Below are 14,634 nucleotides of genomic sequence, written 5' to 3'. Positions count from 1 at the left end.
AGCATGACTACTTCTGACGCTAGGCAGAATGAAACTGAGTTGGGAGTGATCACTGCAGGGGGGGTATTGACCAGATGGGACAGCCCCCAGGGGTGTGTATATGCAAATGCATTTTGTTTTTAACTAAGTCTATATGCCTAGCTACTCCTGCGGAGAAGAGGACAATACCCAACAGTGATGACTTAGAGGAGGCGGCGACTGTCGGAGGACGTAAGAGAAAGGGGTAATTTTGGGGGTTTATGTACTGCCGTGGCATTTTAGTACTTCAAGAAATGTGATAGGCAGTCAGAAAGTAAAAGCTGTATAAATTCCAGTATATATCCCATAGTTTGTAGACTGTATTGTATTCTGCTACATGTCTTTGGTAAAAAATATATATATATATATATTTCTTAAATTTATGAAAAAATTTGATTTTATTGGATATTTTTTTTTTTAATAATAGAAAGTATAAAATTTTTTTTTTCTAATAGAAAGTATAAAATGTTTTTTTTTTTTCCAAATGTATAATTTATATAATAAAAAATAGAAACCCCAATAGTTAGCAAATATCACCAAATAAAATCTTTGTTTTTGTGAAAAAAATTATGTAAACTTAATTTGGGTACAGCGCTGCATGACCGTGCAATTGGCAGTTAGTAAGTTAGTAAGTAGCGCAGTGCAGAATAGTAAAAAATGCCCTGGTCATGAAGGGGGGGGGGGACCTTCTGAAGCTAAAGAGGTTAAATTGCATTTATGTGCCAAGAAATAACTTTAATGTATTTTTTTACTAAAATTTTGTCTTTTATAAACCATTGCTCTAATATCATGTAACATAAATAAATTAGAACTACCAACATTTTATTCTCTAGGGTGTCTGCTGTCAATAGATATATAATATATTGGGGGTTTTAAGTAATCTTCAGGCCATAAAATGATTTTTAAAACATTTAAACAAAAAAATAAAAAACATAAAAAAAACAGCTCCAGGACTGAAGTGGACCCTTTATTACACACTGAGTCCAGGAAGCCACAGAGAGACCACGTTTCCCCTGACTTCCTCTCCAGGCTGTGATCCCACTCTGGTTGGGCGCCACCTACAGTGGAAGAAGAAGACTGCACCTGCCTACATCTGCTTTATGCTTTGTCTGATCAGGATGACGGGCATTTCTCCCTGAACGCAGAGTGCCCTAAACACGAGGTAAACGTGGTGCAGCATTTAGCCCAGTCCAGCTGTAGTGTAGACTTTGAAAGGCTGCAGGCAGCGGGGTGGACGCTGTACCTATGCCTACCAGGTGTATTATACCGCCAGCATTGCACACACAGGGGCTGGACCCCCCATGTACAAGGGACCTAAGAGATACAATCAGCTTTTCACCCATTCCACCAGACTCCTATAACTGGAAGATTACATTTTTGGTTGGATGTGTTGTAGAAGAACCCAGACCACAGTATTGTATGGTGAATATCATCCAACTTTATTAATCATATATATGTGACACTTTACCAACAGAAGAAAAGAGAGAGATTGTTTACATTTCAAGGATCTATTTATACCATTTATATCATCTATGCTAAGAAACTGATTACCATATGACACACCCCTCATTAATACCAGCCCCGCCCACTTATGTAACCCTCTAAACATCCAAATCCCTGTAAATTCCCAGAAGACACTTTCATCTTTTATCCATAACAAGCTCATTGGGTAGAAGATAACCCCGAGCCCCTCCTGCTCATTCCCACACAACAAGTCCATGTCACCATCTACAAGGTTAGAGGACCTGAAGGAGAACAAGACCATGACCACCAGGACCATCGCCTGACTGAAGCCATGCTCACATTTCTTTCTAATGCTGCTTTTATGGTCTCCTCAGATACAGATCTGGCAGATGTACATTAGTGTAACCCTTTCACTCAAATCTGTGCTTGGCCATCTTTTTTGGGGTACAGAGGTGACATTAGGGGTCTAACGTCTCTTTAAAGAGGACCTGTGACCAGCAATATGCTATCACATGAGGGGCTATCAACCCCCTATGTGATAGAAATGAAGTTGAGGGAAAAGTTAAAACAACCCTAAAGTATCACACTGTAAATAAAAAAACACACAAAAAAGTTCCTGTGTACAGATACGAAACGCCAGTGTTGGGTGCGGTTATGTAGGAAAACAACAATCACACGACACATCTTACATATCGCTGCACACACCAGAGTGAGAGGAATAACTCTAGGGACATCATTCATGGATAACTATTTATACTGATGACCTGTAAAGGATTTTAGAGTGTCACCTATGGGACATTTTTGGTACTGAAGTTTGTCACCATTTCACAAGTCCATCCAATTTTTAGAGCTTGACATGTTTGGTATCTATATACAAGACACAAACCTCATATTTTATATTTCAGCAAAGAAATTGGGTAATAAATTGTGTTTGTGGGCACTAAAATTATCTGCAGTGCTTCTTTTTTTTACAGAAAATGTGCATTTGATAAAAAAAGTTGTGCCAATATCCTCCGAAATAAAAAATTAAAACTACCAACATTTTATTCTCCAGAGTCTTTGCTTTGAGAAAAAAAAAATGTTTGTGAGTTTTAAATAATCATCTGGCCTAAAAATGTGAATTTAACCATGTGCATAAAAAATGTACAATCAACTCTGGCAGTAAAAGAAAGAACCACACCAATGTAGAAAATTATTATCACAACTATAGTAACAACTAATGGCTTAGGAAGCAAACCCACCATATTACTCAACCAAGTTCCAACTAAACCCATCCAAGACAATGGATCCCACTTCCTCCCATCCAGGTGCCTGTTGGAACTCATTTACCTTGTGTAGATATCTCCTTCTGAGATCCTCATGATATAAAATAAATGTACAACACTCTCTATGTGACACCAGATTGTAGACTCCACCTTGAGCTTCCGAGAGATAGTCAGCAACCATGCAGTTCTGTGACACCACCTTAGGTGATGGAGACACTTCTGCTGTCAGCTCTGCTATAACATCAATGGTCTCATTGGTTATCTGATCCATGACTCCAGTACACGGGTTCATCCTAATTATCTTAGATTACTTAGATTCCCCATCCCGTCTATGAAGGGATCACTGCATAAAACATTTCCACTCCAGAGAAAATGTTTCTTCTCACTGGAAGGCCAGGGGAGTATTGGGAGAAATTGAGGCTTTCCCTTACAAATATGGGAGGGGCAACATCACCTAAAGTACAGCTATGGGGGGAATTGAAGTGAAGACATTTTAGGGTGTTCCTTCCACACAAGAAGTATATTTTATCTGGAAGGACTAATTATTCTGCAATTACATTGAGAACCATGAAATGTTACTGGCCTGTGATTGGCTCTCCTATTGTTAGTGAGGTAAGCGAGACTTCCCTTGTCGGTGTCATTAATGGAATTTAAGAATCCATGTGAAATGTTTCTCCTAAAACCAAAGAGGTGACCCCCTTGGGTAGGTACCCATCCTAATATTCCTAATATGAGATTGTAGTCCCGGCTACTACAGGAAAGATGTGGGCAATCATTTACACCTTTTACAGCAGGACAGTAAATATCAGAACACAATTCACACATAGAGAGAAAAAAGGGGGAGGGGTTGAGCTATCCCTATGGTGCCATAATCCTAATTGACAAGAGAAAGAAAAAGAGAACTGCTGTGCAATTCTCAGTTGCACAGCAGTAAATTTTGACGGACTTTAAAGGCACATACCAGGCAGGCAAAGACTCTTTTTTTAAAAATTGTTAGATTTTATTGATTACATTAAAATATATGTCAAAAAAGAAAAAAAAAAAAAAAACATATAATAAACAAATCAGAAACTTATACATATTAAAATCCAGATTTGTGAGGTCTGGATTCGATATACAGACATAGTACACAATTATTGCACAGGGTAAATACTGTAAATGGTCTGAAAAAGGGTCGACGCGTTTCGCCTTAGCTTCTTCTGGACCTCAGACGTTTATTGTATTTCTTTGAACAATAAGCAAACAAAACATATCAATTAGTCAAAAGTACACAAACATTATCCACTTCATGAAATCTCTGACTTAATGATTAGCAAACATTCAGTGTGGTCCACCCACCTCCATATATGCAAGGAAATGTGCAGTCCGTAGGAATCAACCAGGATAGTTAATCATAAAATCAGGGGGAGATGAAAAATTCATACATAAGACCAACAGCAGGAAGTCTGCTAACTTAATGTGTAATACAATCTGTCATTATCATTCCCAGAGTTCCCTCTGCAACATCGTTTTATCACCTGTTATCCTGTCTGTAGATCTGTTATTTTCCCACCTTCTGTAACAGGGTGACAACCCCCATCATTCTGCAGTAACATTACACAGCAGCGTTGTCACCCTGTACAGGGAAGTCTTAGATAGATTATAAGTTAATGTGTAAGGTAAAGTCTACAGGCTTGGAAAGATCAGTTTGTAATTGTATAGAAAATTAGCCAAAAGATAGAATTCGGAGAGTAGTGGTCAATGTTTCTTACTCTGAATGGTCTAAGGTTATCAGTGGTGTACCCCAAGGTTCAGTGTTGGGACCCTTACATTTTAATATCTTTATTAATGATATTGGGTCTGGGATTAAAAGTACCATTTCAGTCTTTGCAGATGACACCAAGCTTTGCAGTGGAATAATTTCCTTACAGGATGTCTCCAACTTACAAGCTGACCTCAATGCACTGTTTCATTGGTCAACTATGTGGCAAATGAGGTTTAATGTTGATAAATGTAAAGTTATGCACTGGGGGTAAGAATATGCATCAATCATACATACTAGGGGGAATCCATAGCAGAGAAGGATCTGGGGGAATCCATAGCAGAGAAGGATCTGGGGGAAATCCATAGCGGAGAAGGATCTGGGGGAATCCATAGCGGAGAAGGATCTGGGGGAATCCATAGCGGAGAAGGATCTGGGGGAATCCATAGCGGAGAAGGATCTGGGGGAATCCATAGCGGAGAAGGATCTGGGGGAATCCATAGCGGAGAAGGTTCTGGGGGAATCCATAGCGGAGAAGGATCTGGGGAAATCCATAGCGGAGAAGGATCTGGGGAAATCCATAGTGGAGAAGGATCTGGGGGAATCCATAGCGGAGAAGGATCTGGGGGAATCCATAGCAGAGAAGGATCTGGGGGAATCCATAGCAGAGAAGGATCTAGGTGTTCTGAAAGATCCTAATCTTAATAATAACATGCAATGCCAAGCTGCAGTTTCCAAAGCAAGCAAAGTCCTTTTTTGTATTAAAAGAGGCATGGACTCCAGAGAGGGAGAGAGATATAATCTTTCCCCTGTACAAATCATTAGTAAGACCTCATCTGGAATATGCAGTTCAGTTTTGGGCTCCAGTTCTTTAAAAGGATATCAGGGGAATTGGAGATAGTGCAGAGAAGGTGTCATGGGTCTGCTACCTAAGGGTTAACTTAGTGTAGAGTCTGCAGACTAATTGCAGTGATTGGCAACAGGCTGCTCTATTTAAACTCCTCAGCAGCATTATGTCTTTGCTGTCTGATCTGCAGCTTCCTGTGACCCCTTCTCCCGTTTACCTGCTTCTGTGATTGATCTCCTGTAAGACCCGGCTTGATTTTGGACTTCCCTTGCTTTCTGCCTGCACCTGACCTCGGCTCCCCCCTGGACCTTGAACCTGCATGCTCCTTTGGATTCCACGCCGCCCGCCTATTGTTGACCTGACCTGTGAACTGATCCGTTTGCCTGTGAGCCCCCAGAGTGAGTGTGGACTTGGGTGTTCCGTCCTTCTGCCTGCCTGCTGTTGGGATCCTCCCACCTGCTGGTTGTCTCCTTTTAAAGCATCTGGGACCTTGGAGCTGCCTGTCCAACAGCTGACCCGCCAGGCCCTCATACGATTCTGCTCTCCCGTGCCACCACTCTGCTCTACCTGGGGCCGCGAGTCAGATACGTAAGGGAGGCCTTCCTCTGCACTATCGGGCCCATCAGTCAGGTACGTGAAAAGTTGACAGAAGGGCAACCAAACTGATAAGAGGCATGGAGGAGCTCAGCTATGAGGAGAGATTAGAGGAACTGAATTTATTCTCTCTTGAGAAGAGGAGATTAAGGGGGGATATGATCACCATGTATAATACATAAGGGGGGATATGATCTCCATGTATAAATACATAATGGGGGGATATGGTCTCCATGTATAAATACATAAGGGGGGATATGATCACCATGTATAATACATAAGGGGGGATATGATCTCCATCTATAATACATAAGGGGGGATATGATCTCCATGTATAAATACATAAGGGGGGATATGATCACCATGTATAATACATAAGGGGGGATATGATCTCCATGTATAATACATAAGGGGGGATATGATCTCCATGTATAAATACATAAGGGGGGGTATGATCACCATGTATAAATACATAAGGGGGATATGATCACCATGTATAAATACATAAGGGGGGATATGATCTCCATGTATAAATACATAAGGGGGGATATGATCTCCATGTAAAAAATACATAAGCGATCCATATAGTGAACTTGACGTTGAGCTGTTGACTTTAAGGTCAACACAGAGGACAAAGGGGAACTCTTTACGTCTAGAGGAAAATAGATTTCGTCTCCAAATACAGAAAGGTTTCTTCACCGTAAGGCACTGGATTGCTTTAGCCACTTGCCGACCGCCGCACGACTATTTACTGTGGCGGTCAGCCCCTCGGAGGCTCTAGGGAGTGAGCATGCGCCGCCGGAGGCACGCTCACGCCCCCCCGCACTTGTGCACTCGCGATCGTCCGTTACAGCAGGAGAAAGGCAAGCGGCTAATGTAAACAAAGCCGCCTGACATTTTCCCCTGTGTAAGAATGGATATCATATGGTTCTGCTATGTAGGACCGTTGATCTCTGTTCTTACACGTCAAGCCACATCCAATCACAGTTAGAAACACGCCCCTAGGGACACACTTATCCCCTCCCTCTCAAAAAAATGAACCCCTTCACTACCAGTGTCATTTTTACAGTAACAGTGCATATGTATAGCACTGATTACTGTAGTAATGTCACTGGTAACCCCAAAAGTGTCAAAAATGGCAGTCAAGGGTCCGATCTGTCTGCCGCAATGTCGCAGTCCCGCAAAAAAAGAATTGCAGATTGCCGCCATTACTCGTTAAAAAAAAAATAAACAACAAAAATGACAGAAATCTTTCCCTTAGTTAGTAAACGCAATAACTTTTGCGCAAACCAATCAAAATACGCTTATTGTGATTTTTTTTTACCAAACATAGGTAGCATAAAACAAATTGGCCGAAAATTTTAAAAACTTTTGATTTTTACATTTTTTTGGGGGGAATTTCATATAAAAAAATGTGAAAAATATTGTTATTTTTGCAAAATTGTTTTTTGTTTATAGCGCATGATCAAAAAATCGCACAGGTGATCAAATACCACCAAAAGAAAGCTCTGTTTGTGGGAAAAAAAGGACGTCAAATTCGTTTAGGTACAGCGTCGCACGACCACGCAATTGTCCGTTAAAATCACGCAGTGCCGAATCGCAAAATACGCCCTGGTCAGGAAGGGGGTAAAATCTTCCGGGGCTTAAGTGGTTAAAGTCCTGGATTCTTTCCTGGGTGTGCATAATATAAGTGGCTACTAGGATTTATAGGTAAAGTTAATCCAGGGAATATGCGATTGCCTCTCTGGGGATCAGGAAGGAATTTTTTCCCCTGCTGTAGTAAATTGAATCATGCTTTGCTGGAGGTTTTCGCCTTCCTCTGGATCATCTGTGTGCAGGGCCGCTGATAGGGCAGTACAACCAGCCCTGTTGTACCGGGCCCGGGCTCCATCAGCTCTACAAGGGGCCCGGGCAGCATCACAGTAAATTTCTGCATGTTCAAAAAAAATAGTTTTTTCTAAACCTTTTCCTAATTTGTAATTTCTTGGGGGTGTAATTACATTTTCTTGGGCCCTATAATGACAGCAGAAGGGCCCAGGAAGTGAGTGCAGTGGCGGGACTTTTTTTCCATTTTCGGGTCGCATGTATACATAGGATTTAGTTCCATGGTGATTTGCTGCAATATAGTCCTGGCTGCTGCTGTCCACTGCCTTGCCTGGCGGAGGGATACAATAATTCTCTGCTCAGCCCCGCCTCCCCTTACTCAAGTGCAGAGTGTGATCATGTACGGAGGCAGATTGCTCAGCAGCTGACAGGGAACAGCAGGAGGACAGCGTGGCTGGATTGGACACAGTGAGTGAAGAACAGAGGACAGAGACCTCACTGTGTCCTATGATCTCAGCATGAAAATCACACAGGCTACAGGTGCCCTGTCACAGTGTCACATGAATGCTGGGGATGCTGACTTTAAGCTATGGCTGTAGTGAGTGTTACTGCATAACAAAGTCAGCATCCCCAGCATCCATATGACACTGTGACAGGGCACCTGCAGCCTGTGTGATTTTCATGCTGCTGATTATAGGACACAGTGAGATGGTACTTTAAACTTGTGTTTGGGGGACAGTAAACATGCACAGTCAAACCACTCCCCTTTAACCTCTTCCCGCCCATTGATGTATCAGTGTTCTGTCAGAATAGCGCTACCTATCAGATTCTGCTAGCAGAAGTGGCATTCGGAAAGAACAACTTACTGCGCATGCACCATGTGTTCCAACATGGCGACTATGCGTTCCAATAGGTTTCCTAATGTGACAGAACACCAAGCAGCAGCGGACATCTTCTTACACCCACGCAAGTCTGGAGTTTTACATTTATTTTAGCAGTAAACTCACCTTATATACTGAAATAGACTATTTCACCGCAGCCGAGTGGAACAGTCTATTACACTATAGAATCAGTTTGTCGCTGAGCAGTGCGGGGTGTACCAAGGTGGCCGTCACCACATTGGCCGCAGGTTTCTCGCTATATTTACTAGAATACAATAATAATACAAATGTAATACTGTGATTTATTCTATAAGGTCAGTTTACTGATAAAATAAATGTAAAATTGAAGACTTGCGTGGGTGTAAGAAGATGTCCGCCGCTGCTTCGTGTCATTAGGAAAGCTATTGGTATGCATAGCGGCCATGTTGGAATGCATGCCACATGCGCAGTAAGTTGTTCTAGTCTGTATATTACTTCCGGTAGCAGAATCTGATAGGTAGCGCTATTCTGACAGAACACTGGCACGTCCCTGCATTGGAAGGGTGATATCTTGGTCATCCCTGCATCATAATAGCCCCAGCAACTTTGCACAAAGTAACATAAATAAAATAAAATGTAAAACCTTTTTAAAGCCCCCATTCCCCCTTGTTCATGAGTAATTGCAAACATGCATGTTGGTCCCGCACATATATACGTAAACGGTGACAAACCTGCATTTTGTTTTGAGGCGGGGCCAGGGATGGGGTTGAAGGGGGCCCCATCAGGTAGGCTGTACGGGGCCCCATCATTCCTAACAGCAGCCCTGTCTGTGTGTATAGGATTGTGTATATGGGATTGTATGGTTGGGTTTTCAATACTGTTTTTTTTTTTCAAATGGTTGAGCCAGATGGACTTGTATCTTTTTTCAACCTGACTAACTATGTAACTATGTATAAGTAAGACACAACAAATAAAGCCCAACTTCAGCTAACGCTTCTAAAGCAGTTACAGCAACAGGGTTTTTTCCAAGGGTTAAACCTTCATATGAATTAAAACTGACAGTAAGCAACCCCTCCAACTGCCATTTTTTGCCAAATTGCTTAACCTTCAATAGGAAGTAGAATAAAATACATCAATAGGGAGGATCAACAAGCAATAAAAATGTTACAAGGGGAGACTCGGAAAAACAAAAACTTGTTTACTAATGACCAATCTTTTAGACCCTGCAGGTCTCATTAACCTGTTGCCGACCACCCTCCACCTTTTTACTGCGGCAGTGTGGCTCTCCTGCACAAACGTCGGTCGTGCACCTGCAGCTAGGGGGCGAGCGTGCATGCTGCCGCCAGCATGTTCCTGCCCCACTCAGCAGCGGGGTAGCCAATGCAGGGGTCAGGCGGCTCCAATCCCCGCTGAGATAGAAGACAGTCGGATGTTGTAAACACAGCTGACTGTTCTTCTCTCTGGAATGATCACAGAGTGCCTGTGATCCTTCTATATAGGAACACAGGTCTCTATGATCATTCCACAAGGCACGCCCCCCCACAGTTAGAATCACACCCCTAGGCTCACATTTAACCCCTTGATCACCCACAATGTTAACTCCTTCCCTGCCAGTGTCATTATTACAGTGACAGTGCATATTTTTAGCACTGATCACTGTAGTAATGTCACTGGTCCCCCCAAATGTGTCAAAAATGTCAGTTAGGGGTCCGATCTGTCCGCCGCATTGCTGCAGTCCCACTAAAAAACACAGATCATCGCCATTACTAGTAAAAAAAAAATGATGTAAATCTTTCCCATAGTTAGTAGACGCGATGAATTTTGCGCAAACCAATCAAAATACGCTTATTATGATTTTTGTTTTACCAAAAATATGTAGCAGAAAACAAAATTGGCCTAAAAATGTTAAAAAATTTAGATTTTTAATTTTTTTTTTTTTTGAGAATGTTATATAGCAGAAAGTGAAAAATATTGTTTTTTGTTTGTCAGAATTGTCGCTCTTTTTTGTTTATAGCGCAAAAAATACAACACAGGTGATCAAATACCACCAAAAGAAAGCTCTGTTTGTGGGAAAAAAAGGACACCAATTTTATTTCAATTGTCCATTAAAGTAACGCTGCGCCGAATCGCAAAATATGGCCAAGGAGGAAAATCTTCCGATCCAGAAGTGGTTAAAAAAACTGCCACCTAAAAAACATCACATTGTCCCCTATGTGATGAAAGGGAAGTAAAACAAAAATTGCAAATATTTTTTATTTTTTTTTGGAAAAAAATTGGTTACACCCAAGCACATAAAATTTCCCCCTCCACCTCCATATATATGCTCATAGAAACGTAAGCGCATGCGTCGGGGGCACCTACCCGTGAAAATATTGATTGCGATACACATGTTGCCATGCACACGGGAGTGAAAGCATTAATTCTAGCACCAGACCTCCTCCATAACACTAAACTGATACATGTAGGGGGCTTTTTAAGCATTGTGGTCGGTAATTGGGTGCGCTAAAACAACAGTGATAAAGACCCAAATCAATGGGATGACAAAATCAATAAACATCAATTATAAATCATGAAAAGAAAAGAAATCTTCATAAACTAGTGACACTCGTGTGGTTCATAGTGGTATAACAACATAAACGAAAAGTTCATAAGTGTCCATAAATGAAGTGATGAATGAAACTGAAAATTGAAAACAATGTGCTTCCAAATCCAAAGTGTAAATCCACCTCCAAGTGAAATTCCTCCTTACCAGACGGAAGAAGTAAGATGCCAAAACATAACAAATGTGATAAAAACAAAATGGAAATCCCACAGTGCTCCAAATCACCTTGTGAAAACACCTGAATTGGTCTCTTACCAGATAGCAATCAAAAAAACGCTTACGAATTGCTCCCAGAGAACACCATCTTCCCCTCCTCCTTCACATTCAAAAGAGTGTCTCCAATATGCCAAGCTGCCGGTCACTCTGTGTGATCTGATATGGAGAAGATCCCATGCTGTCCCTATGGTGGCCGTGTGTTCAGGATGGAGAAGCTGTTCAGCCTGCTGGAACCGTAAGAATTGCCTACAGAAAATATAGGGGACTGAAGTTTGTTGCCATTTCACAGGCACACACAAATTTAAGGTTTGGCAAATTTGGTATCCATTTACTCAGCCCAACCTCTTTTATATTTTACCAAAATGTGGGTAATTTATTGCATATGTTCACCCTAATGTTCATATTAATTGTTTTTTTTTTGTTTTTTTTTACTTAAATTTTGTGTTTTCTATACCTTTAAGGTAATATCGGGTGACATAAATTTGAACTACCACTATTTTATTCTCTAGGGAGTCTGCTTTCAGAAAATATATAATGTTTGGGGGTTTTACATAATTTTCAAGGCTAAAATGAGTTTTAAACATGTGCAAAAACTGAAAAAAAGGGGTCAGGCAGCAAAAAAGGTTAAGGAGAACCCCAACTGGAGGAATGTCAGTCCTCAAAACACACTTCACACTTGGTAAGCTCAGAGCTCTTGCCGTTGTGCCGTGTGAATAGTCTATGGAGATGAATAATAGCTGGACAGAGGAAGAAGATATCAAGGACATTCTTTCTTCACCAGATGGAATCCCTGAGACTTTCAGTAGAGCCAAATGCAACACAAAGTAGCCAGCTGAAATTAAATGGTACTGTTAAATGCATCCCATAAACAGCAGAAAGTCAGTGTTGAAGGCCTACAGCAGCTTAGAAAGTTACTTTCTTACTGAACAGAGACTTCTCCCTGTCCCAACCACAGTCCTGCCTGCAAAGCTGTCATCCATGAGAAGAGATGAAACATGGAAAGGAGGCATTTATCATGGGAGAGGAAGTTTGGATAAGGTGAGCATAGCTGGAGCCCCAAAGCCTGGCATATGGTGTATCAACAGTCAGAAGAACCTGGAATGGACTCTCCCACTGAGGCTTAAGAGGCTTGGCAAGATGCCATTGGATCCCATCCCAGTCTCTGATACTGAGGCAGTGTTAGTCATGTATTAGCTCAGGCAAGGAAGAAAACACTTGGGAACACAGCTCAGTTAGTGAATGATGAAAAATGCATTACATGTTCAGTCAAAGCTCCATAAAAAAATAAAAAGATGAGAATCATGAGGAAAACAGTTCAGTCACTGATACTTATCTGAAAAAAATAAATAAAAATGTATAATATTTACAGGCCTTCTAGGTGTGTGTTTGATGGACATAAGCACTACAGTTAGTGTATCCAATCATTACATTCCAGTTTGCTCACAGATTTTAGTTTATTTTTTTTTTTCTAAAGTCACATTTTATCTTTTCACGTCTTCCCTAGCTTGTGGGATGGCATTGGGACTGTGAAACTAATGGGACACCCACAAATCCTTTATTATTCCTCCTTCTTCCAGAGTTTCCTCTTAGCACAGCATTTACTGTATAATCTTTCTCACATTTAAAGCATTAAAATGACTTCCTTCCAGTGTGAACCCTCTGGTGTACGATAAGGTTTGACTTCTGTATAAAAGCTTTGCCACATTCAGAACACTGATATGGCTTCTCTCCAGTGTGAACCCTCTGGTGTATGATAAGATGCGACTTCTGTGTAAAAGCTTTGCCACATTCAGAACACTGATATGGCTTCTCTCCAGTGTGAATCATCTGGTGACTGATAAGATTTAACTTCTGTATAAAAGCTTTGCCACATTCAGAACACTGATATGGCTTCTCTCCAGTGTGAATCATCTGGTGTCTGATAAGCTCTGACTTCTGTATAAAAGCTTTGCCACATTCAGAACATTGATATGGCTTCTCTCCAGTGTGAAGCCTCTGGTGACTGATAAGCTCTTTCTTGGTTGTAAAAGCTTTGCCACATTCAAAACACTGATATGACTTATCTCCAGTGTGAATCATCTGGTGTCTGATAAGATTTGACTTATGTGTAAAAGCTTTGCCACATTCAGAACACTGATATGGCTTCTCTCCAGTGTGAAACCTCTGGTGACTGATAAGATATGACTTCTGTATAAAAGCTTTGCCACATTCAGAACACTGATATGACTTCTCTCCAGTGTGAATCATCTGGTGTGTGATAAGATTTGACTTCTGTGTAAAATCTTTTCCACATTCAGAACACTGATATGACTTCTCTCCAGTGTGAATCCTCTGGTGTGTGATAAGATTTGACTTCTGTGTAAAATCTTTTCCACATTCAGAACATGGATATGACTTCTCTCCAGTGTGAATCCTCTGGTGTGTGATAAGATTTGACTTCTGTGTAAAATCTTTTCCACATTCAGAACATGGATATGACTTCTCTCCAGTGTGAATCCTCTGGTGTCTGATAAGATTTGACTTCTGTGTAAAAGCTTTGCCACATTCAGAACATTGATTTGACTTCTCTCCAGTGTGAACCCTCTGGTGTGTGATAAGATGTGACTTCCATGTAAAAGCTTTGTCACATTCAGAACATTGATATGACTTCTCTCCAATGTGAATCTTCTTGTGTGTGATAAGATGTGACTTCTGTGTAAAAGTTTTATCAAATTCAGAACATGGATATGGCTTCTCTCCAGTGTGAACCTTCTGGTGTGTTATACCTTTTGCCTCCATTGTAAAACCTTTATCACATTCCAAACAAGAAATATCTTCTGAAATTACTTCTCATATATACATGGGTTGGACTTTACAGTAAAGACATTGTCACTTCCAGAGCACTAAAATTACTTCTCGTTTGTTGTCCTCTGAGGTTGGATCAATGTTGAAGAGCATTCAAAACATTCATGACATTTAGAACACAGATAGGTCTTGTGTCCTGTGTGAATCTTCCAGTGAACTGCAATAAAGACTTTCAGTCACTTTTAACATCCATATGGCTTGCTTCTCATGTAACTTTGTTGTATTGATACAACAAGACAAGCATGACCAAAAACATGGTTCATCAATCCATCTGTGCATAAAAAAAACAGAAGTCAGAATTCTATAAAAAGGGTTAAAAAAAGTTGCTTCCATTTTTACATTTATTATTAACTGCTTCC

General features: G+C 40.9%; 1 protein-coding gene across 1 annotated transcript in view; it reads right to left on the bottom strand.

The window, feature by feature from the left end:
- Positions 1-14,209, bottom strand: part of LOC309548370 (uncharacterized protein) — a gene marked incomplete at both ends in the record, with an annotated part of 295,496 nt that extends 281,287 nt beyond the window's left edge. Inside the window, one exon of the mRNA XM_082248308.1 lies at positions 13,100-14,209. Coding sequence (XP_082104434.1) covers positions 13,100-14,209 — 1,110 coding nt within the window. The remainder of the gene's footprint in view (positions 1-13,099) is intronic.
- Between the last annotated feature and the right edge of the window lie 425 nt (positions 14,210-14,634).

The sequence above is a fragment of the Pelophylax lessonae genome (assembly GCF_965119305.1).
Source record: "Pelophylax lessonae genome assembly, chromosome: 2".
In the NCBI taxonomy this organism is placed as follows: domain Eukaryota; kingdom Metazoa; phylum Chordata; class Amphibia; order Anura; family Ranidae; genus Pelophylax; species Pelophylax lessonae.
Note: the sequence above shows the minus strand (reverse complement) of the source record. Positions and strands in the feature narration are given on the sequence as shown.